Genomic DNA, 27,923 nt, shown 5'->3' on the forward strand with positions numbered 1-27,923 from the left:
GCATGGTCAGTATAAACAATCACTTTTGAACCAATCAAATAAGACCTGAATTTATCGAATGCAAACACCACATCCAATATCTCTTTCTCAGTCATGTTATAATTGAGTTGTGCACCGCTTAGCGTTCTTCTTGCATAGTAAATTGGGTGCACCAGTTTGTCCTTCCGCTGCCCTAGGACTGCTCTTATAGCATAGTCACTCGCATCACACATGAGCTCAAATGGTTTCTCCTAGTTGGGTGCAACGATGATTGGTGCAGTCACCAGTCTCCTCTTCAGCTTCTCAAATGCTAACCTGCAGTCATCAAAAAATACAAAAGAATGATCCTTTTTAAGGAGTTTACATAAGGGGTTAGAAATTTTAGAGAAATCCTTTATAAATTGCCTGTAGAACCCGGCGTGCCCAAGGAAACTTCGTACTGCTTTGACTGAAGTGGGCGGTGGCAACTTCTCAATCATGTCAACCTTAGCATGGTCAACCTCAATACCCTTACTGGACACTCGATGCCCCAACACTATACTTTCTTGTACCATAAAATGGCACTTCTTCCAGCTCAAAACTAAATTTGTCTCCACACACCTTTTCAACACTCTTCTTAAATTGTAAAGACAGTCTTCAAATGAATCCCCCACCACAAAGAAATCATCCATAAAAACTTCCATAATATCTTCAACCATATCAGTGAAAATGGCTAACATACACCTCTAAAAGGTGGCCGGTGCATTGCATAGGCCAAACGGTATTCTCCGAAAGGCAAAGATGCCATACGCACAAGTGAATGATGTATTCTCTCTATCCTCAGGGGCTATGGAAATCTGATTGCACCCCGAATACCCATCCAAAAAGCAGAAGTGAGACCTCCTTGCCAATCTATCCAACATTTGGTCAATGAATGGTAAAGGAAAATGGTCTTTCCGGGTGGCTGTGTTCAGTTTTTTATAATGCCATACAAATTCGCCAACCCGTTACTGTACGAGTCGAGATCAACTCATTATTCTCATTGGGCACTACAGTCATTCCACCCTACTTTGGCACATACTGAACTGGGCTGACCCAGTTACTGTCAGAGATTGGGAAGATGATTCCTGCATCTAACCACTTGATCACTTCTTTCTTCACCACTTCTTTCATGTTAGGGTTCAACTTTCTTTGATGTTCTCTGGAAGGTTTGTGCCCACTTTCTAGTAGAAACTTATGCATACAAAATGTCGGGCTAATCCCCTTAATAGCTCCAATGGTCCAGCCAATTGCAGTCTTGTATTCCATTAACACCTACAAAAGTTGTTCTGCCCACACATCTAACAAACTGGATGAGATAATAATAGGTAAAGTGGATTTAGGTCCCAAGAAAGCATACTTGAGGTGAGACGGTAATGGTTTTAGCTCCAACTGTGGTGGCTCTTCAATTTATGGCTTAGCTGGAGGTGTTTTTCTTTCTTCCAAGTGTAAGGGCTCAAATTCGAGCTCTCTTTTCCAGTACCCCCGCCCTTCAAGGGCCAAAACCCATTCTGCCATGTTTTCACCATCCATTTCTTCTAAGTTCATGAGGCATGATGCTATAGGGTCTTTTTCTTTCAGAGTCTCATCTTCCTCCTCCAAGATCACATCCACAGCTTCTATCAGAGAGCAGTTAGCAAACTCACTGGGTCGCCACATAGATTTCTGCACATTAGACGTTATCTCTTCATCGTTCAGTCTAATATTTAGCTCCCCAGTTTCACAATCAATCAGGGCTCTCCCAGTGGCCAAGAATGGCCTTTCTAAAATTATGGGAATCTCCACGTCAACCCGGAAGTCTAGAATGACAAAATTTACTGGGTAAACAAACTTCCCCACCTGTACTAATACATCATCAAGGATACCAGAGGGCCTCTTCACTGTCCGATCGGCCAGCTGTAATAACATAGACGTGGGTCTAGCTCTTCCAATGCCTAACCTTTTGTAGATAGCCAAGGGCATCAAGTTTATGCTTGCCCCCAAATCACAAAGTGCCTTAGCAAATGCATAGTTTCCTATTGTGCAGGGGATTGTGAAACTCCCTGGATCAAATAACTTCTCATCTATGTGTCTTCTCACAACAGCACTACATGTCTGAGTCAGTGTAACCGTGGCCAAGTCTTGAAAGTCGAACTTACGAGACATCAATTCCTTCATCATTTTTGCATAACCATGCATTTCATTTAAGGCGTCAATCAATGGAATGTTCACCTGAATTTGCTTTTACATCTCTAAGAATACCTTATATTGCTCATCTTTTTTGATATTTTGCCAATCTCTGGGGGAAGGGTGTTGGAGGCCGCTTCTTTCTTGTGATTTGATTTTGAACCTGCTCTGGCATTGTTTCTACTGCCTTCTCTTGTTCTGACTCGGTTTTCTTTGCGACTTCTTTTTATTTGCTTGTTTCAGCTGGCGCATGTTGTACCATTACCTCTATTAACCCTGTTGAGTCATCTATCTTGATGGGTACTGGCACAAGTGTTTCAGTAGACCGGCTTTTGCGAGCCATCTCTTGCTCCAGATCTAGGTCTCTACCATTTCATAGACTCACTGCCATAAGCTATTTCAGGCCCTGTTCTTTTGGATTGACTTGTGGATCTGCAGGTAACATACCTTGGGGACGATTGTTTAGGGCCATAGAAATATGTCCTAATTGAATCTCAATATCCTTTATCGATGATTCATGCGAGTCTACCCTATGTTGCATTTTTCCCGTGGACCCAATCAATTGTTGCAACATTCTGTTGTTGCTGTCCAGCATTCCCTCAAGTTTGGTAAACCCATCATCTGGTCTCATAATCTGTGGTTGTTGAGGTTTTTGATAAGTCAGCTGTTGATTTTGCTGGATATAGCCATGTTGCACCAAGATTGTTATTGTTATTGTACTGCTGCTGTGCTGGTCTATATTGTTGATTATGTTGACCCCAATTCTGACCACCTTGCTTCTGTCCCCCATAGTTGGCTACATAATTCATATCTTCCTAATATTGTCGGTTGTCACCTTCCGCACTCCACGAGCAAAGATATGGTTGGTTAATGCATGGTGTACATAAGCCTCCATTAGTTGTGTCAACTATGTGAACCTGCTGCTTCTGGCCTGATTCATCAATCCTTTTGGTGAGGATACTCATTTGTGTCATTAGAGTGGCCACATTATCAGCTATGGAGTTGTTTGGATCCAAAGCCACTGAGTGAACTACCAGAGTGATCGTAGAGGGTCTTGTCATCCATCCAGAGTTTTGGGACATCTTATCAAGTAGGATCTTGCATTCTGTGAATGTTTTACTCAGAAATGCTCCACCTGCTGAAGCATCAACATTGACCTTTAAGCTGTCAGCCAGTCCCATGTAGAATCTCTGCCCCAACATCTGATCTGGAATACCATGATGTGGACACTTAACCAGCATGCCCTTGAAACTCTCCCACGTTTCTTGTAGTGATTCTGTTAGTCTATGCCTGTAGCTCAATATATCATCAATCTGTTGGGCAGTTTTATTTGGTGGGTAGAATTTGTTCAAACATTGCTTGACTAATTCCTCCCAAGTAGTGATGGAATTTATGGGGAGTGAATTAAGCCAATTCTGAGCTTCTCCTATCACCGAGAATGGGAACAATAAAATCTTTATTGAGTCCGGTGTCACGTTAGGTTGTCTTTGCGTTAAACATATCGACATGAAATTCATCAGGTGCTGCTGAGGATCTTCAATGTGTGACCCTCAGAACAGTCCCTTGTTCTGCAACAAATGTAGCATGTTGTTTGTGATTTGGAATGATTCTTCTTGTATCTGAGGGAATGCAATTGCGGTTGCCAGATTGTTGGTGGTGGGTTGTGCCAAATCATTTAATGTTGTTTCTGGTACAAGAGGCACCACACCCCGATTGTTTGGTTCATTCTCATTGTTTCTGTTGTTGATTGTATTTTCTATTCCCTCAGCCATGTCTGGTTCAATTTGTTCTGTCGAGTTTCGTTGTTGTTTGCTTTTCTTGTTTGCACGATTTAGTGCCTTGAAAACTTTCTCAGGATCTGGTAATGCTTCGAGCAATTCACAAGTTCTTGAGGAGTTCCTAGGTATGCACCTGTAACACCCAAGACTACAAACGTTAAAATTTTAATGTATTTGGTTTAGAATGAAAAACATTGACTACACTAAGATTTCTAGCACTTCTTTTAGCTGCAAGTAATAACACCGTTAATTCCCCAGCAACGACGCCAAAATTTTGATCACGCCCAACTATGCCTTATAAAAAGGATTTAGCGGTCGTTGCAAATATATTCCGGCTAATAAGTGAAGAGTCGAATCCCACAAGGAATTAACCTATCAAATACAGCTACTTGACTCGCAGAAATTCACGCAACCAATCTTCAAAAATATTTAAATAATAATTTGGGTTTTTATTAACTGAGTAATACGTAATGAAAATGCAATAATTAATAACTAACTACAAATGGGTTGTAAACAGGAATTGGAATGATCTAAGGTTGTGATTTCCCCTATTGTGGGAATCTTTTCCGCTACATTTTCTACAAATTAGCCTAAATTTTCTCTATCGACCATGAGCACTATAACTGTCGTAACTCTCTCTCGAGTAATTACCACAATTTACTAGACATATTCTCCCGAATTACGCTAGCTGGCATTAAGTACAGCTCACTCAGAACGCACCAAAGTTTCGTTATCCCTAATCCTACTTTTAAACCTCCGTATTGATCCCTCATATACGTTTAGGAGTGATGTTGTTCAACAACTACCTAAATATACACTCTCTCCCGAGTAATACATACTAAATAGGCACAGCTAATTGAGGGCCATTCAATCAACCACAAGAATAATATAGTTGAACAAAAATACTACGGCAAATTTATATTAACGTAATAAGAAAATCATCCTTCAATAGGTTTCATCAAAACCTTAGACTATGAATTTAGCTACTCATGATCAAAGTAACACTATCCAAAGTATGTTGCATAATTAAAGTACAAGATAAATATAAAGTGATGTAAAAATTGTTGACTCTAACTCCTGATAGTTGTTCTATGCGCTATCCTTGCCTCCGGTTGCAAAAGTCCTTCCAAGTGATATTTTTAGGTCTATTTATATGTGTACAAAAAGACCTAAATGTGTAGGCCAAGTCCTAGTCAAACCTGAAAATGAATTAAGCCTTCAAAACTCGGATTGGACCTGGCCCCAGGCCTGGCGTCGCCAGCCTAACGCCTGATGAACCTGGCTCTAGGCCTGGCGTAGCCAGCCTAACGCCTGGTTCTGTCTCTCATTCACTGCTCCCGCGCACACTTTCGTCTTGTAGGTCTCCTTTTTCTTCTACTTTCATCTCCCATTTACCTACACATAAAATGGACCCTATTACACGCAAATAAGGTGTATTTTTTCGTTAAAGCGTATCAAAATGCAAGGCAAATAATGTGCTAAACCATGAATTATAGCCACACATCACCAACCTTCTAAGTTCTTTGCAACCTTCTGCATTTTGATGAAGTTTAGCAGCGCCATGGGCTACTTTTTAGTTTCGCCTATTAGGGATGAAGTTTACGGATTTTGTGAAAGTATTTTGGAGAGATTTTATGGTGAAAGTGAGTTTGGAGGGATTACCGTGAAAATTTGTAAGAAATTCAAAAATAGCCATATTTACAAGTGGTCATTCAAAAATAGCCACAATTTCAAACGTAATCCAAATTTAGCCACTTTTCATGTAAAAATAAATTTGAACGAAAATACTATTCAAAATCAGGAAAATACTCCAGCATAATATACTGGAGTTCCAGCATAAGTATACTGAAACTTCAGCATATTATACTGGAGTTCCAGCATAAGTATAGTGGAACTCCAGCATATTATATTGGAGTTCCAGTATAAGTATACTGGAACTCCAGCATATTATACCGGAGTTCCATCATAAGTATACTGGAACTCCAGCATAATATACTAGAGTTCTAGCATAAGTATACTGGACTTCCAGGATAATATATTGGAGTTCCAATACAATATACCGGTGCAGCATAATATGTTGGAAGTTCGTACACAGGTGCACCGATCTCTAGTATATTATGCTGGAATTTTCTGTGTTGCAGCAAAATAGTGGCTATTTTTCAATGACTTTGCAAACGCTAGCTATTTTTGAATGACCAGTACGAAAACTGGCTAGCCCGTGCTAGTTTTACTGTAATTTTTGGAGCATTTATTTTTTACTTTAGTTTTCATCAGTTTCGTGCCCCTATCCCACTGAAATCAAGTACTATTAGAGACCAGATATTAACTTTTGTATAGACCATAATAAGTGTGGTCGTGTATTTAGTAGATTAAACTGCGTGTTAAAGACCAATAAAAATTCTCATCCCTATAAGTACACTTTAGGGACCATATTTAAAATTTATTGCTAAATGCTAGTCCCAAATAAGGCTTTTTCTTGTAGCGTAAAATGTCAAAAGCAACAACTATAAACATAACACTAAAACCAAAAGGACTTGCAATGGTGAATTACAAAATTAAAATTCTTAAGTCAAATCAACATTTGACGTTAACTTAGAGATTCGTCAAAGGACACTATTAAGGCATGGGTCCTTCGACTCTACACTAAAGTCCCCTTTGATTGAAGGATTCACCGATGGATTTAATGGATTGATTGCGAAATAAGGAGGACGTCATTTCAAATAGTGTTGGGGAGAGCAGAGAAAAGAAATTAGGGAAGAAGAAACAACAGAAAAAGAAGAAAGAAGAAAAAATGGCGATATAGAGAGCAGAAAGGAAGAGTTTAGAAGATCATGCCTAGAACTTAGCCTTGTGACTTGATCGCAGTCCTGAGTTTATATTCAATTTGGAATTCACTAACTTCGATTGTCCAATTAGCCAACCGACCCGATAATTCATGCTTATGAAAGACATTCTTCAAAGGAAAAGTTGTCATGATGGCAATGGATGACATTGAAAATAAGGCCCAAGCTTTTGAGAACCGATCACGAGAGCTAGTCCAACTTTTCAAGGTGCAAATAACGTGTCTCTGCCTCCGATAAAATTTTACTAACATAATAAACAGAAAATTGCGTACCTTCTTCCTCCCTGATCAAAACAACACTTACTTCTACTTCCAAGGCTGCTTGATAAATTAACAATTGCTCACTGTCCTATGGTTTTGATAGCAACGGAGGGCTAGACATGTACCTTTTTAGGGTTTTCAATGCTTGCTGGCATTCCGGAGTCCACACAAAATTGTTCTTCTTTTTCAAAAGCAAAAAATAAATGATGGTATTTCTCCAAAGACCTTGTGATGAACCTACTTAGAGGCGCCAACCTGCCGGTCAATCTTTCCTCTTCTTTCACACTTGTTAATTGATATGGGATATCCTTGATGGCTTTGATCTTATCGGGGTTTACTTAGATTCCTATTTGAGAGACCAAAACCCTGAGGAACTTACTGGAACAAACTCCGAAAGTGCATTTCTCCGGGTTGAGCTTCATGTTGTATTTCCTTAAAATGTCAAATGTCTCTTGGAGATGATTCAGATGATCTCGTGCATTAAGAGACTTAACCAATATATCGTTAATATAAACCTCCATTGTCTTACTAATTTGTTGTTCAAACATTTTATTAACGAGCCTATGGTGAGTGTCTCCGGGATTCTTAAGCCCGGAAGGCATCACATTATAGCAGTATGTGCCAAATTTTGTGATAAATGAGTCTTTTCTTGATCTTCTGAGTGCATCCTAATTTGATTATACCTGGATTATGCATCAAGAAAACTCATTAATTTATGCCCGACCGTAGCATCAACCATTTGATCAATATTTGACAACGAGAAAGAATCGTTGGGGCATGCCTTATTCAAATCTTTATAATATACACACATTCTATATTTATTATTCTTTTTAGGCACTAATACTACGCTTAGCTAACCAATCGAGGTAATTTACCTCCCAAATTGAACCTATATTTAGTAACGAGGTTATTGTTTCTTTGACAAAACTGTTTCTGACCTCTGCTATTGGTCGCTTCTTCTACCTTACCTGCGGGAAGTTAGGATCTAAACTCAGCGTGTGGACATCCACTTCCAATGAATACCTCTCATATTTGGATGCGACCATGAAAATCAATCGAGATTAGCTTTTATAAAATCAATAATTTTTAACCTCAGTTCGAGGCTCAATCCCGTTCCTAAGTGAAATTTTCTTTCTAAAAACTTAGTGAACAAGGACACTTGTTCGAGTTCTTCAGTGGTTGATTTGGTCGCATCCATTTTCTCTGTTACTTGAAAAGACCTCGGTGCCTAATAAAAATTCAATGACCCCTCTTCTCCATTGTCTTCAATCGGGGTGGACGAGGGCACCCACTCCTGTAGCTGCTATTTGCTTGTTTCTTTCCCCTTGCTACTCGCAGCAGGTTGACTACTATAAAAAAGCCTTAGGCAGCAATTATTTAGCGGCAATAAGGCAATCATCGCTCATGAATTATTTAAACGGAAATATTAACGTCACATGATCATTAGTCAGTAAAAGATATCCTTTTACCGACAATAAAAAAAAATTGCAACAAAAAATCATTAATTAAATTTTAATTTTTTATTATTTTAACTTTCCCTCTGTACAAAAAAAGATAAAATCTTTCCCTCTAATATTTTTGGACAAAATATTACATTCCCTCCAATTAGAAAATAATAAGAAAACATATTTTCTTTAATCAAAAGGGAACTGAACGACGGTCTCCAGAAAACAGATTCCTAATTCCCTTAATCTTACATGCTTGCAATTGATTTTACAATTGATTTTGGGTTGATGTTGCTCGATAGTGCTCAATCTTCGCTGTCAATCTTCTCTCTCTCATCCGTCTCCAACTTCTCTTTTCGTGTCGGTTTCAAGATTGTTGCAAATATCATTCTTCTCCTTCACATTCTTGTCTTTATCGGCAAAAGATTTTGCTTACCAGGTACCAATTTGTGATTTTTGATATCCAACTATGGTGTTTTGGGATTTGTGAAAGTATAGCTTTTTCTGTATTTGCTAAGTCAATTGTGATATCTGGATGATGTTAGATTGATAGTCGATTGATTGAATTGATTCCTTTGTTTCTCTATTATTTTTGAATTGGTTCCTCTATATGTTTTCTAAGGCTACTACTATGTTTGTGATTGTTCAGAAATTTTCTAAGTGTCGTTGATGCATATTGATGTTTTAGTTGAATACCACTAGTCGAGATATGAATTCAACTATGTTCAAAATTTTTTCCCGAGAATGATATATATATATATATATATATACACACTGCTTTTTATTCTATTGCTCGTTGATGGTTTAGTGTGTTATTAGGCTTATTACTGTTTTTTACCTTATTACAAAGAGGAGTTTTAGCGGCTAAAAGGTTCGCAAAATATTTTACCTTATTAATGCATTGATAAAATAATCTGACAGGCGGCCATCGTTTTAAACTTTTCTTGCTCCTGCTTTCTTGCTAATATAGTTAGACTTTGTTTAAAACCTCTTTAAACAAAGAGATTTGGCATTTTTAACTAAATAAGCTACATGCAACTACACTTTATTCTAAGGAAATGATCTTTAAAAAACAACAGAAACACGTCAATTATTAAGAGGGAATGAAACAACAACAACAACAACAACAACCTAGTATAATCCCACTTTTGGGGTCTGGGGAGGGTAGTGTGTACGCAGACCTTACCCCTACCCTGGGGTAGAGAGGCTATTTCCGATAGACTCCCGGCTCCCTCTCTCCAAGAACTCCCCACCTTGCTCTTGGGGCGACTCAAACTCACAACCTCTTGGTTGAAAGTGGAGGATGCTCACTACTAGAGCAAACCACTCTTGTCCATGAAAAAAATGAAATAAAAATTTTCAAAGGGAAAAAGAAGAAAAAGTAAAAAGAGAAAAGACCAAAGGTTGCATTTTCCCTAATAATTGTTGCATTCAATTCCTCTCATTAGGAAAAATTTTACTTTTCCCACTTTCTCCGTATATATCACTTCTAATCTTCATTGCAACTAAAATCTGATAGAGAATGGAAGTTGCTGAGACACCAAAAGGTTCTCTCTTTTGTCTCTCTTTAAGTGTAGGTGTTGTAAACTCTATTAATATCAACTGTATGTATGTTGTAGCTCTAGATTTGTTAATGTATGTAGGGGCGTTCTTTGAGTGGGGAGACTAATCATGTTTTCTTCTCTCACTTTTTCACTACTTTGGTTAGTTTTTCTTGATTCTTATTGAGTTTTGATTACATGCATTTTTTGATACTGTAACTTACATACTGGGAAGTCAACTAACGAAAATTTATTTTGCTCGTTAGCTTGATAATTTATGGGCAAGACAAAGGTTTGATTTAATAATTGATACTTTAGTTTCCTATTATGCCTTCCGTTTGGGATCAAAACTTGACATCTGAAACTAGACTGATTTAGTTTATGGTGTGTTATGTTATGGATTGGGGCCAACTTCTTTTAGGAGGCCTAAGTGTTATACATTATTTTTAATGTTTGCGGCTTCTCAAGACGGCTATGCATCATTTCACTGTTTTCTGTATGAAAATCTTTGTAATTGATGTATTTCTTTCTGCTTACTATGTATTTCTTTCTTTTTATGTTTGGTTTAAGTAGTCTGAAACTTTAGATGGATGATTAACATATAAACTAACTTATATTCCGTTTAGCTTTAGAACTAGTTAAACTGATGCTTAATGAACAAAAGAGTTATAAGCAAATCGGCAAAAATGACGTATATATATCTAGAGAGTCATCAAACAGGAGTAGTAAGTTTTTAATTTTTTAAAATATATGATATATGGTTCTTCTATAAATTACAAGTTTAATAATTCTATTCTTAAAAAGTTTATGAACCAATATGTGAATACCATAGAAGAAGTATAATTTATAAGTTTAATAATTCTATAAATAGATGATGACCATCTAGGTAATTCAGAGCCAAGAAAGGTTTGTGGTCCTACTTTACTAAAAGATATTTGAAAACTTCCTCTAGGGAAGATAGTTGATGTGCCGTTTAATAATCGTAACCAAGCTGTTGGGGAAAAAGGCCGAAAGCTAGCATTTGAGAATTATTGCAATAACTCCAAAACTAATACCTCTACATGCAGATGATTGGAGAAACTTTCACAGTGAGGAAAAAAAGAAATTGGTGGATTTTGTGAGGAATTATTATAGCAAGCTCAATATTTTATACATGATATTTTCTTCTAAATGTTCGCTTTATTTTTAATAAAATGAACCTTGGGCCTAACTCAACCCCAAAAGCTAGCTTGTGAGGTGAGAATTGCCTAAGACCATATGAGGAGACCAAGGACCTCAAATCCCACCGATGTGGGACAACTCAACAACCCCCACTCACGCCCAGGACTGCACTTGAGCGTGGACAACATAAATGGGGGCCAACATCGGTAACAATAATTGGGATGGTTCTGGATCTGATACCATGATAAAATGGACATTGGGCCTAACTCAACCCCAAAAGCTAGCTTGTGAGGTGAGGATTGCCTAAGACCATATGAGGAGACCAAAGACCTCAAATCCCACCGATGTGGGACAACTCAACAATTATTTAGAAGAAGTTCTCTATCCCAAATCGGGGAGAAGCTTATGTCTTAAAGTCACTGGGAAAGAAATGGAAAGATTACCAGCGCGATTTAAAAAGTGAGTATATGCGAAAATATAAGACTAAAGATACTTTGCTAAAAAATAGACCAAGTCGCATACCGAGGGATCAATGGAGTAGTCTTGTCTCTTTTTGGCTTTCGTATAAAGCTAAGGTATCAACAAATTTTTAAAACACCTCTAGTTGATTATTTTTAGTGTTTTAACTTTAGTTATGCTCAATTTTTATTTATAATTTATAAGATATCGTGTTAATATTTTAATGACAGAGGTGTACCCAAGCAAATAGAAACAATGGGGCTAATCAAATGATGTCTCATACAGGAGGATCCAAAAGTATTGCCACCTTGATGGATGAGCAGGTAAACCTGTGAAAAATACTAGCTATAATATTTTAAAATCCTTTTTTTTCATGCATATCTGACATCAATTTTATTGTGTTAGGTTGTAAATAGGATAGAGCCTACACGAGCACAAATTTTCATACCACTGGATGATGATTCTGCCAAGGCAATCGTAAAATTTCTTTTTTTATTTAATTTCTAAATTGTAAAATAGTTAGGGGGAAAAAACTTAAAAGAGAATAAATGAATTCCAAATTGGATTTATTGTGTATTCTATGGTCAGGAAATGATAAATGAAAGGATGAGCAATAGTGAGAGCTCTACTGACCAAGCTCCTCGCAGTGTCGCTTCGGAAGGCGATATGTATTCCCAGGTATTCGGAAATGAATAAAGTGGGTATGTTCGTAGTTTAGGACGTGGTCCAACTCCTTCTGTTCTATGAGGTAATAGATCTTCCTAAGAAAATATTGTTGCGGAGGATTCGTCTAATGAGGTTGTACAAAGGTTAGAACAAGAGATAACCGAGTTAAAGGATAAGCACAATGAAGAAATAAATCCGATGAAACATAGAGGATGCAATCAGAATTACTCCAAATGAGACAATTCATGCGCAAATATGCTTCTAATGAATCGATGCCTCAAAATATCAATGGCACCTCAAGTGAACAAGCAACTCGATTTCATTAGTTTTAGACATTCTTAATGAGATTTTAATAATATAAAAGTATTATTATCTAATGTGTTAATATTTATTAGGTCCCCGATGCCAACAACGGCCATGAATGAGTACCATAAACATCAAGGATACCTAGTGTTGATGAAAATACTTCACTTTCTCACGGTACTACTCATCTTTATCCTTTAGTGCGCTACTGTTTGAGTTTTTTCACCGTAGATCATTAAGAAATCTTCTTTTATGATCTTAGTATATCTTCGTCCGAACGTTTTCTTCTTCCTTTAAAGATTTCATCTATTAATTTGTTAAATATTATTATATATCTTTCAAACTTCTTACATCTCTTTCCTTCAGAAGATTGCAACAGCTCAATCATATAACTATGGTAATTCAGTATAAATAGAACATGACTAAAGTTTCTTGCTACACACATAGGATGCATTCCATTGTGGTTGAACAGTGGTATCTAATAAAAAATCCAGTTGATTTTTTGTATGTGCTAACAATAAGCAATACATAGTTTTCCATTACTTACTCCCTGATGTTATCTTTTGTATAAAGAATACAGTGTAGTCTTGTTGAAGAGCTCTAAAGCAGCGACTAGTTTCCCTGTGGTGGCATTGAGCTGTGTTTGCAGACTCCATATAATTTGTTGAGGATATTGACCTTGATATTGATTATTAGATACCATCATCATATTTTGCTGTAGGAAATGCTGTTGTTGCATCACTTGCTGTTGTTGCATCAGCTGTTGTTGCTTTTGCTGAGACATTATTGCCATTTGTACGTTCGTTGGAGGTGCTATGTTGTTTGACATGTCAAAGGGGTCATGTTGATTGAATGGGTTTTGTGCAAGGATTTCATACCCGTATGCACTATAGCCAACATTTTGCAGCTGTATTTGCCTCCTAGCTACATCATCTTCATATAAGCTGTCAAGTAATAACTTGTTGAATCCTCCAGCCAATTTTTTATCTAGTGTGACTTGGCTCGTTGATAATTAGCTTAATGTATTCATATTTTGATATATACCGTCTCACATTTTGCTCATGTCTCGACGATTTGAGATATTTAATATGATTATTTGTGCTAAATTTTGGTATTTCTATGTGTAGGGATCATTCCCATGCAATTTGGGACGAAAGGGGGCGAATTAGAGCGAAATCGGGACAAAAAGGCAAAAATTAAAATTTGAGGGCCACAGCCAGCGCGGCTGTGGCGTAATTTACAGCAGCTAAAATATTTGAGCGCCAGGGCCAGCGCCCCACACTGTTCTGGACGCTAAAAAATGTGAACATGTCCTATTTCGACCGGGACTCGGTTATTTCGACCCCAAGACTCCCCCAACTCATATAAAAACCACCCTAAACTTATTTTAAAAGGAGAAGGATGTTTTGAGAGAAAAAACACAAGCACAGAGCCGCCGTGGAGGCTGGAATTCATCAAGTTCCATCTTTCTCTCACCAAACTTAGTAATTTTTATGTTTCTTTGTATAATTTGTTGTTTGGCTACCATGTCTATGTGGAGCTAAACTTCACGTTCTAGGGTTGTGGTTCTTTCATGACTATTGTTATTCGAATATTGATTTTGCCTTCTTGATTTATCATATTGGTTTATTTATTCAATCTTTTGCTTAATTATTTAATTGCTTGATCACCAATTGAATACTATCTACGAATCTAGAATTGAACTAGAAAGTGGGAATTCTATATTGCATATAGGATTGAGTAGAGCAAGTTCTTGAACTCGGGCATCGGGGAACGGATTCGTGGTTAGGATAAACATATACCTAATTGCCTTGCTTGGTTGATTTACAGGAATTATAAATGCGTTCTTATTGATTCTAACTCCATAGACATATAAGCGTTAGGTTAGCTTGAATAGGCGAGTAAGAACTCGACAGATTCTTATAAGCAATATTAACCCTGTCAACCAATAAGCCAGATAAATTAGTCGGTCAATTCAATTTAAGAATACAATAGGATTGTTAGATAGCCCATAACCCTAGATCGTTTTTATTACATTGATATCATAAACAATCTGCTCTTTCTCTGTTCAAAGTTCATTATTTATATTTTTTTATTTAATTAGTTTATAATAAAATATTTTTAGGTTTAATTCGTGTTTAGATAATTAGGATAGTCTAATTTAGTTAATAGCTAATCACAAGTCCTAGTGGGTTCGACATCCAAATTTTAGTCACTTTATTACTTGACGACCGCGTATACTTGCGTGTGCGTTTGGCCGCAACACTCGTATTGTTGCTCGATGCAGTAACAAGAGCCAGTTCCAATCCTGTTGGATAGTTTGAGCAGGTTTTGAGACCAAAAATTGAACTGTTATTCTACATTAAAAAAAACTTTGGCTTGAGGCAGTGTTTTGACAGCACAAAATTGAGGTTTACAGAAGAACTGCAGCTTCTTTTGAAGTGAAATTCCGCCAAGTCTTGCATAAAGTTTATATGTTTTTTGCTGTCTACATTGGTGTGATCATCTTTGTCTTGTATTCCTCTTATATTTAGTGATGACTAGTAGAAGAAGAAGATTTGCTTTCTTATGCGTACATCTACAGTGCTCATATATTTCATCTATTGACATAGTTATTTTATAATTTTAGGTCATACAGTCTGATAATCGATAATTTAGCGGGTCGGAGATTTCAATATGATGAAGAGTTGCAAAAATTATTTGAAGACTATTATTCATTGGGATTACTCATATAATGACATTAGCTATTTACTTCAAACAATATAAGTTTATTTTTTAAGTTACTTTGATATTAATATTTTGGATTAGTACTTTCTTTTGTTTGTTAAGATTTAATGAGATACAATATGTTTTTATGAATTAATATTAATATGTTTTGTTATTTGAAACATTTTTTGAACGAATGTAGTAGCTATTATTAATGGTGGCTAAACTATTCCCGTTATAGCTTGTCAGTTTTAGTGCCAATTTAACAAGAGATACCGATTATAAAAATGGACGATAAAAAGGCAAATTATGATGTTTCCACAAGAGATATTGTAGCCATTATAATTGCTGCTAAAGATGACTTTTAGCAGAAATTTAATTGAATTTACTAGACATTAAAATGGATGCTAAAAGGGCATACTAATACGTTTTCAGAAGGGATATTATAGCCATTCTAATCGCTACAAAACAATTACCGCTAAAGGTATGGACTTTTAGCGATAATTATTTTTTGAATTTAGCGGCTATAAAAATTGACACTAAAAGAGCATTAGTAGCCGTTTTAGCTTGGATTTAGCAGCCATCATAATTGTCGCAAATAATTGCTGGTAAAGCAAATGATATTTAGCGGCAATAAGTCATACCTTTTACCAGCTTTTGTGATAAACTCCGCTAAAGCCTTTACCGACCCCGACTTCAGCGGCTAAACAACAGTGGCTTGTAAATGATAAGAGACTATTGTTATTGTTGCTAATGCCCTTTTTAGTAATTGTCGCTATCAGCAATTGATGATAAGTTGAAGGAACAACCTTCATCTCATGCATCCAATGCCTTTCAAGGATCACGTTGTATCCCATGTAACCATCTACCACTTCGAACAGAGTGGTCTTCGTTACGCCTTCGACATGTGTAGACAGCAGAATCTCTCCTCGGGTTGTTACACTTATTAATTTGAACACATCCTTGCTTTGTTGCCAGAACGATATTTCCGGTTAACTATGCTTGCTCCAAAACTCTCCATTGTATGGTTTTGGCTGAACTACCTAGATCAACCAACACATATTTAATTTTAAAATCTAAGACATTAAAAGATATTACCAGAGCATCATTGTGCGGTAGAAGAAGTCCATCAACATCCTCTTCTGTGAAGGTGATGTCATCCTCCGCAGCTTCTCGGATCCTCTTGCCATGAGTTATCGATCTGGAGACGGATTACGAATTCTCGCAATAGTTCAAATTCTCCTTGGGCTATTCTGAATATATCCGCCTTTCTTGCTCTAGCATGAGCTTTAATAAAAGAATCTGTAAGCATTTCAAGAGAATCAATGGAATGCTCCGGCAAAAGATAACACCAAGTTAAAGCACCCTTCGTCAGGGTTTCGCTAAATTTCTTCAACAAGACAAATTCGATCTCGTGTTGGGCCAAGTCATTATCTTTCACAACCGTAGTGTAGGTCGTGATATGCTCTTGTGGATCCGAAGTCCCATCATACTTCGAATATTCGGCATCTTAAACCTTTTCTGAATCAATTCTGGGTTTGCACTTGGTTAGAACGGCAACTGCGTATACTTCTTGGAATCCGTTCCCTTTAGCACCGGCGACGCTACCGATAGATGATCCATACGAGCATGGAATTCTTTAGCATTTTGTTCCATTCGTTCATTCATCTCCCTAATGAATATCATGTTCTCGGTTTCGAAAGGATCGTTAGCATTGTTGACATTCCCGGATCCACTACCGGTACCTCCTATCTCGTTAAAATTGAACTCCTCCCTTGGAGCGTCGTTACCGATTCTTTGAACTATTTGATTTGCAGGGACGCTTGGAGGAATCCTAACTCCTCCATTAGAATTACTGGAAGCAACCGAAATCGCCTACTTCGATTCTGTCATCACTTGGTCTTGCCTTGAGAGGTGATTCATAATTTTCCTATGTTGCTCTCTTAAGATTTTGACCGTTTCCTCAACGTGTTCATCATCCGAAACATCAAGAGTTGGCCTCCTCACATGTCGAGGATATAGACCTTTCGCGAACTGGAGTTGTTTCATCTCCTTCATTGCGAGTTTCGCTAGTTGAACTATCACGTTGGAACACATCCTCATGTTCGTTGTGTGCTGCAACATCATAGGAATTGTTCACATCATTATATGCTTTTTCTTAAGAAAGGAATCAAAATTTGTTAGTAATAGATGAATGGATCAAAGCAATTACACAATTGTCTATGCCCCACGGTGGGCGCAAAACTATTTACCCGTAAAATGGTGCAGTTGAATTTGTAACGTAGTTTATAAATACGTCAACTAATTTGACCCAAAAATATGAAATAGATAAGGACATAAATAAGATTATAAAGTAAAATTAAAAGAAATACGAGCCTGGCTATGAATTAAGCTTCTCCGGTAGCAGAAACAAGAACAATATTAAGAACAAAATAAAGATCAATTTTATAGAATGAGTGCTGATTTTAGCTTTTGTGTACGTAATGTTTTGTCCCCTACAATGGATACTAATTATCCTATTTATAGCTCTATTTAGGCAGACAAGATCCTCACATCAAGTTCCTCTTTAATGAGAATAAAACCGCCATTGATGGTTGCTTAACGATTAATCATAAATATAGAGATTCCTTGTAACAGATGCTCATTGAATGCTGTCTTTTCCAACCAATGTTTTACTTTCATAATCTTTGTTCTCGGATTCGATGCCTTGGGGACTCTCTCAGCACCGATCACATGCTTGCATCCGGTGCCAGCTATTTGCTGACACACATCTTACATGTTTTTAGTTTCATGTGTCATCTCATCATTTGTCCAACTATCGCTAACCAGTTTTACCCCACACAAATACTCGTGGCAGCTACATCTGTTGTTGCTTAGTATTGAATTTTTGTACATTAGACCTAGAGAAAAGCTGTTTTGCATAAATCGCAACTCTATCTATGAAGGAAAAAGGGAAAGAGATACATGAGGTTCCTCTTTTAAGAAAGTTCCCGAAAGGGCTCATGGTCCATGATTTATGTTTCATCTTTAGTTTGTTTAAGAAATCTTTTGTACCTTGCACAGTTAAAAGTTAAGAGAAGTCTTGCACAATAACAAATGAAGTCATTTTATCTGTTTATTGTCTTCCTGTTATGGATGGGTATTATCTACAATTTCGCTTTATATCGAACCACAAGAAATTGTAAGTACAAAAACATGGCATTGTTATTCAGGTATAAGCTTCTATCTCCTCTAACAACTAATTTTCTCATTTCTAAATACAAGAGAAGAAACTGATTTCTTCTAAATCATGAGTCAAATTGTAAAATTAGTTCATTGGCAATCATTTTGAATGAAGATGAGCGACTTATTGATTAGGAACCCTGAACTGAGTGAGCAAATTTTGACATTTATTTTGATATATTAAGTAGCTAGCTCCATTCAACTTGAAAGGTTCGTATTGTAAACAAAATGATACAGATGTAGTATACAAAGATCATACGTATATTCAAAGTCTGTTGGTTGCTTCCCAGCTGGTTGTACCATCACAAATACAAAGTTTCTTGTAGTTCTCACCAACTCCTGCAGTTCTAGCAATCACTGCTGCTTTAACGCCTGGATCTGATTTATCTTCAGTTGCATATACCGCTATAGCTCGCCCAATCAGGCCAGCAACTCTCAACTTCTCTTCAGCACCAGAATAAAACGTATCCCCTTTCTCATCAACATCCAGTTTTCCCAGGTCACCGAGTGGCTGAAAATGAAAGAACACATCAAATTAAATTGCAGCAAACTGACGGTTTGGTGCAACATTATATGTTATGATATTACTGTGGGAACAATCCTTCTTTTAAAAGAAGACTAGAGGACAGAAGAAGAAGCTCTTACATCGGATAAAGCCTAATTCCACTGTCCTTTGAAGATTGGAAGATAGTGAAGGCTGACTTCCTTTTTAAAGATCACTCAACGATGTGGCAAATCCCCTTTTTTAAGTCTATGAATTGGAAGCAGGAAAGACTCTTCTTGAAAGCAATATGTTGGAAACTGTAATACCCCAATATTTTAAATGAGGATATATGGGATATTTAGTAGATAATTTAAGTTTAAAAAAAAGAACAAACTAAATAAACAAAACAAAACAAAACAAGGGAAAAATGATAACAAATTGAAACAAAAGGGCGGAAGCCCATTACAAACATATCTGCCAAAACTTTAAAAGGGTTAGGGGAAGGGGAACGAAGCAAAAGCTTCACGAGAAACGAAAAAACAACAAACCACCAAGGAAAGAAAGAAGGAAAAGAGAAAAGAAGTTGATGCAGAGCGCTGGAACCATAGCTATAACTGTTGAGGAATCTTAAGTACTAATTGAGTCTTACGGGTAATACTTGAGCTTCTTCTTCTTCTGGTAGATTTTAATTTCGATTCTCATGATCGAAAGATTATACAGAGTAATAGAAATTACACTAGTTCATTCACGTAATTGAGAATTTTCTTCCTAAAGAATCAATATAACTTTATGAAATTGGATTAATAAATTATATGAATAGGTTGGAGTTGATAGGTTAGTAATTACTCATATGTTGGTAAATATAATTCGGCGAATTAAGAGTCAAGTATGAAACCTCGAGGGTTGGGTATTCTAAATTAGCTATGAATTAGCCTAAACAAAGAAATTAACATGAGATCGATATTATGTAATTATAGATTGATTGGAGGAAGTTGTACGAATTGCTCGTGGTGAAGCATTTGGTATTTCGGCACGAGTACTGTGAGTAGTAATCTTACCGCAATTTGTGTTTTCATAACTTGCATGATTTACACATGATTTTTAATATGAATATGTTACCGATTATTTTGAGTTGGATGTGGGACAAGTCTTTTACTCGATATGATACCGAAATAGTTATTTGAGATGATTACCGTTGTATTAAAATATCTTGTTGTCACTAGATATGTTTTACCGTTACTTGAATTTACGGTTATCAAAATGCAATTACATGATTTGATAAGAACCGAAATGCCCTATATTGTTTTAAAATATTTGTCTACGGTTATATACGGATTACAGAGACAAATATAAATGGGAGTAGACATTGAAGGATCCCATAGCTAACGGCGGGTTCGTTAGACCTGGTGCACCTTGTAATTACCGATTACCGTTACAACCCTCGCTAATGGGAAGGTAGAACTAGCATACCGTTACTGATTTCCCTCGAGTAGGGATTGCCGTTATAATTGACTTCTTGCGAAGAGTCCACAGTTATACCGATTACATGATCTGTTCATTGAAACCTCCCAAACATGAATATTAATATTACATAGTATTTACCGAGCTTATTACCGAATTGTCAATTGATTTATAATACATGAAAAACATGATGAGATTGATTATTGTTTATTTTTTCTGAAAGGGCATTCTTATGATATTTTCTGTTTAATATGTATACTAGCATATTTTCTGACTTGTCCCCAATAAAACAGTTGTGGTTAAGTATTATTACTCACTAAGCTAGCGACTTATTCCCTACTAATTTATTTTTAGAGAGACATCAGTTGACGCGGGCAAGGATTTCGTTAATTAGAGCGCACAAGTTGATAGTTCTTGGTGAGCCTCGCACTTGTTCGCGTGGGCGGAGATTTTATTTATTATTACGGTCTTTTCTTTGAACTCTTAGAGTAGTTCCATAGTCATTCTTTTAGTGTCATGAGTATTCTTTTGTTATTGTAGACTTATGTTGAGTATGGCTCATTCTTATCAAAGTTGAAGATAAATTAATATTTCTAGTTGTTAGTGGGTGGACTATTAATGGTAGATATTTATTTTGGTTAATTGATAAAGTTATTGTTGTTTGAATTGATATTAGGATGTTAGTTTTTGATTTGAGACAGAATTTTTTTTGAGATAGTCCAAAAACAGGGAAAACTCTGTCCAATTTTCTGTAAAATACTAATGAGGCTTACTGGGGGCACTTGCTCCTAAGTGCCGGTCATGATCCTAAATTGGGTCGTGATAAAAACGTGTCAGGCTAATAGAAGGAAAAATATTTGAAAGAAAAAAGCAATAAATTACACAAGACAAGACAAGACAAGATTTGCGTGGTTCGGCAATTTTGCCTACTCCACGGCCATACAAAGAATAGCTATTTATTAATTAAAGAGAGAAATAAGAAGTTGAGGGATGATTTGCAAATGAAAATACATATCCCTTTTATAGGCATTTGAATACCCTGCCGAGGTAAGCGCTTACATCATAGGAATGCCGATGTAAGTGCATACATCATAAGAATGCCGATGTAAGCGCTTACATCATAAGTTCATCTCTTTTTTATTTTATTTCTTTTGTTTTGTCTATTTTTCATTCTTTCACATACAACAACATGTTTGCTACTATAAATCTCCCTCTCAAACCTATGTTACATCAAGAAAGAAATTAAAATAAAGATTTGCTATTCTCTGGTGGCACCTTCACCCTATCTGTCTTGAAGGCTAACTGAGGCAGTGCACAACCTCAGTTTGTCAACACCAACAACTTTGGTCAGCATGTCTTACGGGTTCTTTGATCCTGGTATTTTCTGTAGGGAAAACGTTTCTTCACTTATCAACTCTCGGATATGATGATACCTCAACTGGATATGCTTCGATCTTGCATGAAACACTGGATTCTTGGCAAGATGAATTTCACTCTGGCTATCGCTGAAAAGCTCACAATTGTCTTGCTCTTTACCTAACTCTTTAAGAAAATTCTTGAGCCAAATCATCTCTTTTCCAACTTCTGAGATTACCATGTACTCTGCTTCAGTGGTAGATAGAGCAACACTTTTCTGAAGTCTAGACATCCAGCTAATAGCAGTACCACCCAAGGTGAATACGTAGCCTGTGGTACTTTTTTGACTATCCAGATCGCCGCCTAAATTTGCATCAGCAAAACCTTGTAAGACAATATTGCTCCTTTTAAAACAAAGTTCCATACCTAAGGTGCCTTTGAGATATCGCAATATCCATTTTACACCTTCCCAATGCTCTTTTCCTGGATTTGACATGTATCTACTAACAACTCCAACTGCATGGGCTATGTCAGGTCTAGTGCAAACCATAGCATACATCAAACTTCCTACTGCTGAAGCATATGGAACTTCGACATATTAAGATGGATTTCGAGTGGAGTGCTTATGGTGTTTGCATCATAAAAGACTGAACCTGCTTAGTACCTTCTGTATGTACTTTTCTTGAGAAAATTTTAGGTTCCTTCAGACATGTTTCTGCTAATCCTCATCCCAAGCATTTGCTTAGTTGGTCCTAAGTCTTTCATTTCAAACTCCTCCGCCAGTTGTTGCTTAACCATGCTGATCTCATTTATGCTAGATCCTGCAATTAGCATATTATCAATGTACAACAGTAAGATGATATAGGATTTATCATGTGTTTTTATATAATAGCAATGGTCCATCTCACATCGTGTGAAACCATTATTATGCATGAATCCATCAAATTTCTTGTACCATTGTCGGGGTGCTTGTTTCAAACCATACAAACTCTTCTGCAACTTACACACAAGGTTTTCTTTACCAGAAACTTGAAAACCTTCAGGTTGCTTCATGTAGATGTCTTCTTCAAGGTCACCATGCAAGAAAGTAGTTTTAACATCTAGTTGCTCCAAATGCAATTTTTTTGCAGCTATAATACTTAACACCAACCTGATAGTAGTTAATTTGACTACAGGAGAGAAGATCTCGATGTAGTCAATCCCTTCCTTCTGCTAAAACACTTTTACTACTAATCGTGCTTTGTATCTCTTCTCACCATCATGCTCTTCCTTGACCCTGTACACCCACTTGTTTTGCAATGCCTTCTTTCCTTTTAGTAACTCTGTAAGTATCCATGTTTTATTTTTTTGAAGAGAATTCATCTTTTCTTTCATGGCTAGCTTCCACTTATCAGAGCTTATCACATGCATTGCTTCAACAAAATGCTTTAGTTCTCCAGCATTAGTCAGAAGTAAATAGTGGAGAGAGAGAGAGAGTTAACCTATCTGGAGCATTCGTGACTCTTTTACATCTCCTTAATGTAGGTTCAGGATTAACTGATCCCGAATTTTATTCAAGTCCCGACTCCAGATCTGGTTCTCTATCTTATTCTATCTCTGGTTCTGGTTCTGATTCTGATCTAGATTCGGCTTCTGGTTCGACATCTTCAATTTCAGATCCAGTTGTAGGCTCTCTAGCCACTTCATTTTATGAGATTTCTTCTAACTCAACTATTTCAGATGTCTGCCTACTGGTACTGGTTGGTTCTACTTCAAGCTTGTCTTTGTACATCACATTTTCATTAAATGTGACATTCATGTGTCTTGGGATCTTTCTATTCTGATCATCCCAAAATCGATAACCAAAATTATCATCACCATAGTCAATAAAGAAATATTTCTTGGCCTTAGGATGGAGCTTATCTCTATCATTATAGTTTACATGCACATAAGCAACACAACCAAAAATTTTCAGATGTGAGAGAGTTACCTCCTTTCCTGTCCATACCTCCTCAGGAATTTCAAAATCCAGCGGTACAGAGGGTCCCCTGTTTATGAGGTAAGCTGCCATGTTAACAGCTTCAGCTCAAAAAAACTTCGGCAATCTAGAATGTATTCTCATACTTCTGGCTCATTCATTCAGGGTTCTGTTCATCCTCTCAGCAACGCCATTTTGTTCCGATGTTCCAGGAACTGTCATGATAATTCTGATCCCATTCTCAAAGAAGAATGATTTAAACTCTTGACTATCATACTCTTCTCCATTGTCAGACTTCAGACATTTTAACTTTAGACTTGTCTAATTTTCAACTTTTGCTTTTCATCTTTTAAAGGTAACAAACACTTTAGATTTATTTTTTAGAAAATAAACCCATACCTTTCTTGTGGAATCATCAATGAAGGTGACATAATAGCGTGAGCCTTTCAGAGAAGTTACAGGTGCTTGTTCCCACACATCTGTATGCACTAGTTCCAGCTTCTATTTCTTTGGCGTCCTTCCCACCTTTGAGAAACTTACTCTCTTTTGTTTCCTGTAAATGCAATCTTTGCACAAACCTAATTCAACATGCTTTAGGTTTGGCAACTTTTCTTTGGATGCCAACAACTTCATTCCCTTCTCACTCATATGCCCGAGCCTCCGGTGCCACAATGTTGTATCACGACCATGATCAACTGTTGCTATAGTATCTCGCTGTATTGTAGTTGCATACAGTATTCCCTTCTTGAAGCCTCATTCCACAACCAAATTTCCTTTGGTTATCTTCCACGATCCGTTACCGAATGTTGTTGTATATCCTTCACTGTCAATCTGACCCATAGATATCAGATTTTTCTTGAGGTCAGGACCATGTCGGACATTTTGCAATTTCCATAGCGTGCCTTGTGAAGTCTTTATATGAACTTCACCTTTCCCTACAATGTCCATAGGTTCGCCGTCTGCTAGATAATATTTCCCAAATTTTCCAGCAATATAATTATGCAATAATTCTTTGCATGATGTAGAGTGAAAGGATGCACCTGAGTCGAGAATCCAAGATTCGACTGGGCTATATGTACAACAAATTAGTGCATCACCAACTTGTTCAGCAATTGCATTTGCTGAATTATCATCCTTGTGTTGATCGTTCTTCTTCTTCTTTGGCTCTCTACACTGACTAATGTAGTGGCCTTTTTTATCGCAATTCCAACACATAATGTCTTTGCGATTTTTGAATTGCCCTCTTCTCCTTAACTTTGATCTGCCACGACCATGACTTTACCCTCTTTGGCTGTTTCTCCCTCTGTTTTTGGTATTCAAAGCAGATCCTGGGGAATCACTTGATTCTCTCCGGAGAGTATCTTCGCTTAGAACCAAGTCTCTAATATCATCCAATATGAGTTTGGTACTTCCCGATGAACTGCTAACTGCAGTTACTGTTGTAGACCAACTCTCCGGTAGATATGATAGTAGAATCAATGCCCTGACTTCGTCATCGAATGTTATATTGACATAACTCAACTGAGTTAATATTACATTAAACTCATTGATATGTTATGTGACAGATCTACCTTCTGTCATCTTTAAGTTGAACAATCAACGTATCAAATAGACTTTATTTGAAACAGATGGCTTCTCGTACATATTTGATAATGCCTTCATCAGGCCTGCAATGGTCATCTCATTAATGATGTTGAACACCACATTTTGTGTTAGCGTCAAACGAATCACACCAAGAGCTTGGCGATCTAATAGATCTCAATCCACTTTGGCCATAGTCTCTGATTTTACCTCGGTTAGAGGAATTTTTTCTGGTATAAATAATCCTCTATTTGCATTTTCCAGAGTCCAAAATCTTTTCCATTGAACTTGTCAATCTTAACCTTCCATTCTTCCGATGCCATTTTTCACAAAAACAAATTTATGTGAATAGTTCCTCTGAATAGTAACGATGATCAATAGTGTCATACTATTCTTGTGAATAGTACCTGCACCGGTACCATACTTTTCTACCAGAATTATATTGTTTGTGCTCTGATACTAGTTATTGGGAAACGTGTCAACCTAATAGAAGGAAAAATATTTGAAAAAGAAGCAATAAATTGCACAAGACAAGACAAGACAAGATAAGATTTACGTGTTTCGATAATTTTTTCTACTCCACGGCCACACAAAGAATAACTCTTTATTAATTGAAGAGAGAAAGAAGAACTTGAGGGATGATTTGCAAATAAAAATGCATACCCCTTTTATAGGCATTTTAATGCCCTTCCGAGGTAAGCGCTTACATCATAGGAATGCCGATATAACATTTGGTTAGTTTCAGATTTTTCGGCACCAAATTGAGGCTTTAACGGGAAATTGTGATCGGGAAGTGAGCTTTGAGACGAGGTAAATCTCTTGTCTAACCTTGTAAGAGGGAATTTACCCCATAAGTGTTGTAAATAAATATTTATTTCTAATTGTGGGGGCTATGTACGTACGAGATGACAAGAGTCCGTGCGTAGCTACTATTATGCTATTGTTCGGTTAGTTTTAGGACCCAATTTATGAACTTTTGGAATTTTGCACTATACTTGGTAAATTAAAATGCCTAAATTATATTAGAACTTGTTAAGGAAATTTTGAAAGGTAGTTAATGAAATTTGTATTACCTTGGATATAAATCATTAATAATTGTTTAAGTCAAATGCTTACAAAATATCCTTCTCTTCTTGTGGAGAGGGCCGAATGCCTCGGCAGTAGATATATGCATTCATGGATCATGCCGCATGTCCCTCGGCAGTGTACACGTCACTCTAGATCAGGCCGTACGACCTGAGCATAAATCGTGCTTAATAATAACAATTACACGATGCTTTGACATTTTATTGCAGCTTGTGAAGATAAAGGATTTATTGGCAATTATTAAATTATGAAAGAATTATTTATTTCTGCTTGTTAAGGAAATTATTGTTATCCGCATAAACCATGTTTATTTAAAAATCTTTATCTTAATATTTATTGACCCATAGTGAGTATCTAAGTAGACCTCTCATCACTACTTCTTTGAGATTAGATTTAATACTTACTGGGTACACATTATTTACGTACTCATGCTTCGCTTGCTGCACTTTTTGTGCAGGATCTGAGACAGGTGCATCAGGCGATCCTACCAGTGCGCATCCCCGTTATCCCGAGGCCTAGTGGTGAGCTGCCTTTCCTGAGCCGTTCTGCAGCGCCTAGTGCCTCTCTTTGTATTTGTATTCTGTCTATTATGTACAGACAAAACTTGAAATTTTGTATAATCTACTAAATGCTCCACTTGTGACACCACGTCTTGGCACATACACTAGTAGAATTGTGGTCTTGAAATTATTATTTTGGTTTTTATTTATTTAGACTTTCTTTATTTTTAAATCTTGCAAGTAAGGAAAGTTTAATTACTCAGAAATTTATTAAAAGAGGAAATATATGTTTAATTCACTAGTTGGCTTGCCTAGCGGTGATGTTGTACGCCATCACGACCTATAGGTAAAATTGGGTCGTGAAAGAAGCGGACAGAGCATGGACACATATGTGCTTGAATATTAATTAAAACCAGCACAAACTAATCATTCATTAGAACCTCATCCATGAATATGGCTCCTTTTGACACTCCAACATAAGGGAAAAAATAACACAACAAGCATGTGTAGCTATTTATTTCAGCCTTTGAAGGACAAAGAGAAAAGGAAAAGTTTCGCAAAATCCTTTTTCCAAACAATATCCAGTTTCCAGACAGTTTCCATGCCTATTGGGTCAACCTTTAATTGCGAGTTTGACTTGTATTAAAAAATATAAAAATATTCACCAAAGGATTGTTGACCATTCTTAATCCGTTTTTGTGTAGTTTTAGGTGATTCAGAGACCCGAAAGCTTAGTATTGATTTATTGAAAAGGGTGTTTGGATTGTGAATTTGAGGTAAGTGAGACTTTAAGCTTTCCTTAGCTTACTTTTCGAATCCTGCTTTTATAATATATTTTGTGTACCTGGTCCATGCATTGGAAAGAGTGAGTGTTTGATAGACGGTGGTCTTTGAACCAGCCACATGTGTATGTTTACCCGTAAAAAAGGTACATAATTTATATATGATTTC

At 36.8% G+C, this 27,923-nt stretch overlaps 1 protein-coding gene and 1 long non-coding RNA gene across 6 annotated transcripts in view; both read left to right on the plus strand.

Moving 5' to 3' along the window:
• LOC138896970 (uncharacterized) overlaps positions 1-27,923 on the plus strand; it is a 67,381-nt gene that overhangs the window by 34,971 nt on the left and 4,487 nt on the right. The window lies entirely within an intron of this gene.
• Positions 8,621-15,500, plus strand: LOC104086922 (uncharacterized). Of its 5 annotated transcripts, XM_070182811.1 has the most exons (6): positions 11,446-11,766; positions 11,881-11,973; positions 12,056-12,127; positions 12,239-12,328; positions 12,712-12,796; positions 15,249-15,500. In XM_070182811.1, the coding sequence occupies exons 1-5, from the start codon at positions 11,659-11,661 to the stop codon at positions 12,739-12,741; spliced, it is 393 nt and encodes a 130-aa protein (XP_070038912.1). In that variant the 5' UTR covers positions 11,446-11,658; the 3' UTR covers positions 12,742-12,796; positions 15,249-15,500. The 5 variants fall into 5 exon arrangements, 2 of the variants coding, with proteins under 2 accessions (XP_070038912.1, XP_070038913.1); XM_070182812.1 differs by lacking the exon at positions 12,056-12,127; XR_011410640.1 differs by lacking the exons at positions 11,446-11,766; positions 12,056-12,127; positions 12,239-12,328 and adding an exon at positions 8,621-8,928.

Source organism: Nicotiana tomentosiformis, chromosome 8, assembly GCF_000390325.3.
Source record: "Nicotiana tomentosiformis chromosome 8, ASM39032v3, whole genome shotgun sequence".
NCBI classification, from domain to species: Eukaryota; Viridiplantae; Streptophyta; class Magnoliopsida; order Solanales; family Solanaceae; genus Nicotiana; species Nicotiana tomentosiformis.

What these genes read in the sequence shown, in the direction of transcription:
- LOC104086922 (XM_070182811.1), top strand. Translation starts at nt 11,659, where the DNA reads ATGCGAAAATATAAGACTAAAGATACTTTGCTAAAAAATAGACCAAGT. An exon ending in ATGATTCTGCCAAGGCAATC is followed by an intron (nt 12,128 to 12,238) that starts GTAAAATTTCTT and finishes TTCTATGGTCAG; the next exon opens with GAAATGATAAATGAAAGGAT. An exon ending in AAGGCGATATGTATTCCCAG is followed by an intron (nt 12,329 to 12,711) that starts GTATTCGGAAAT and finishes AATATTTATTAG; the next exon opens with GTCCCCGATGCCAACAACGG.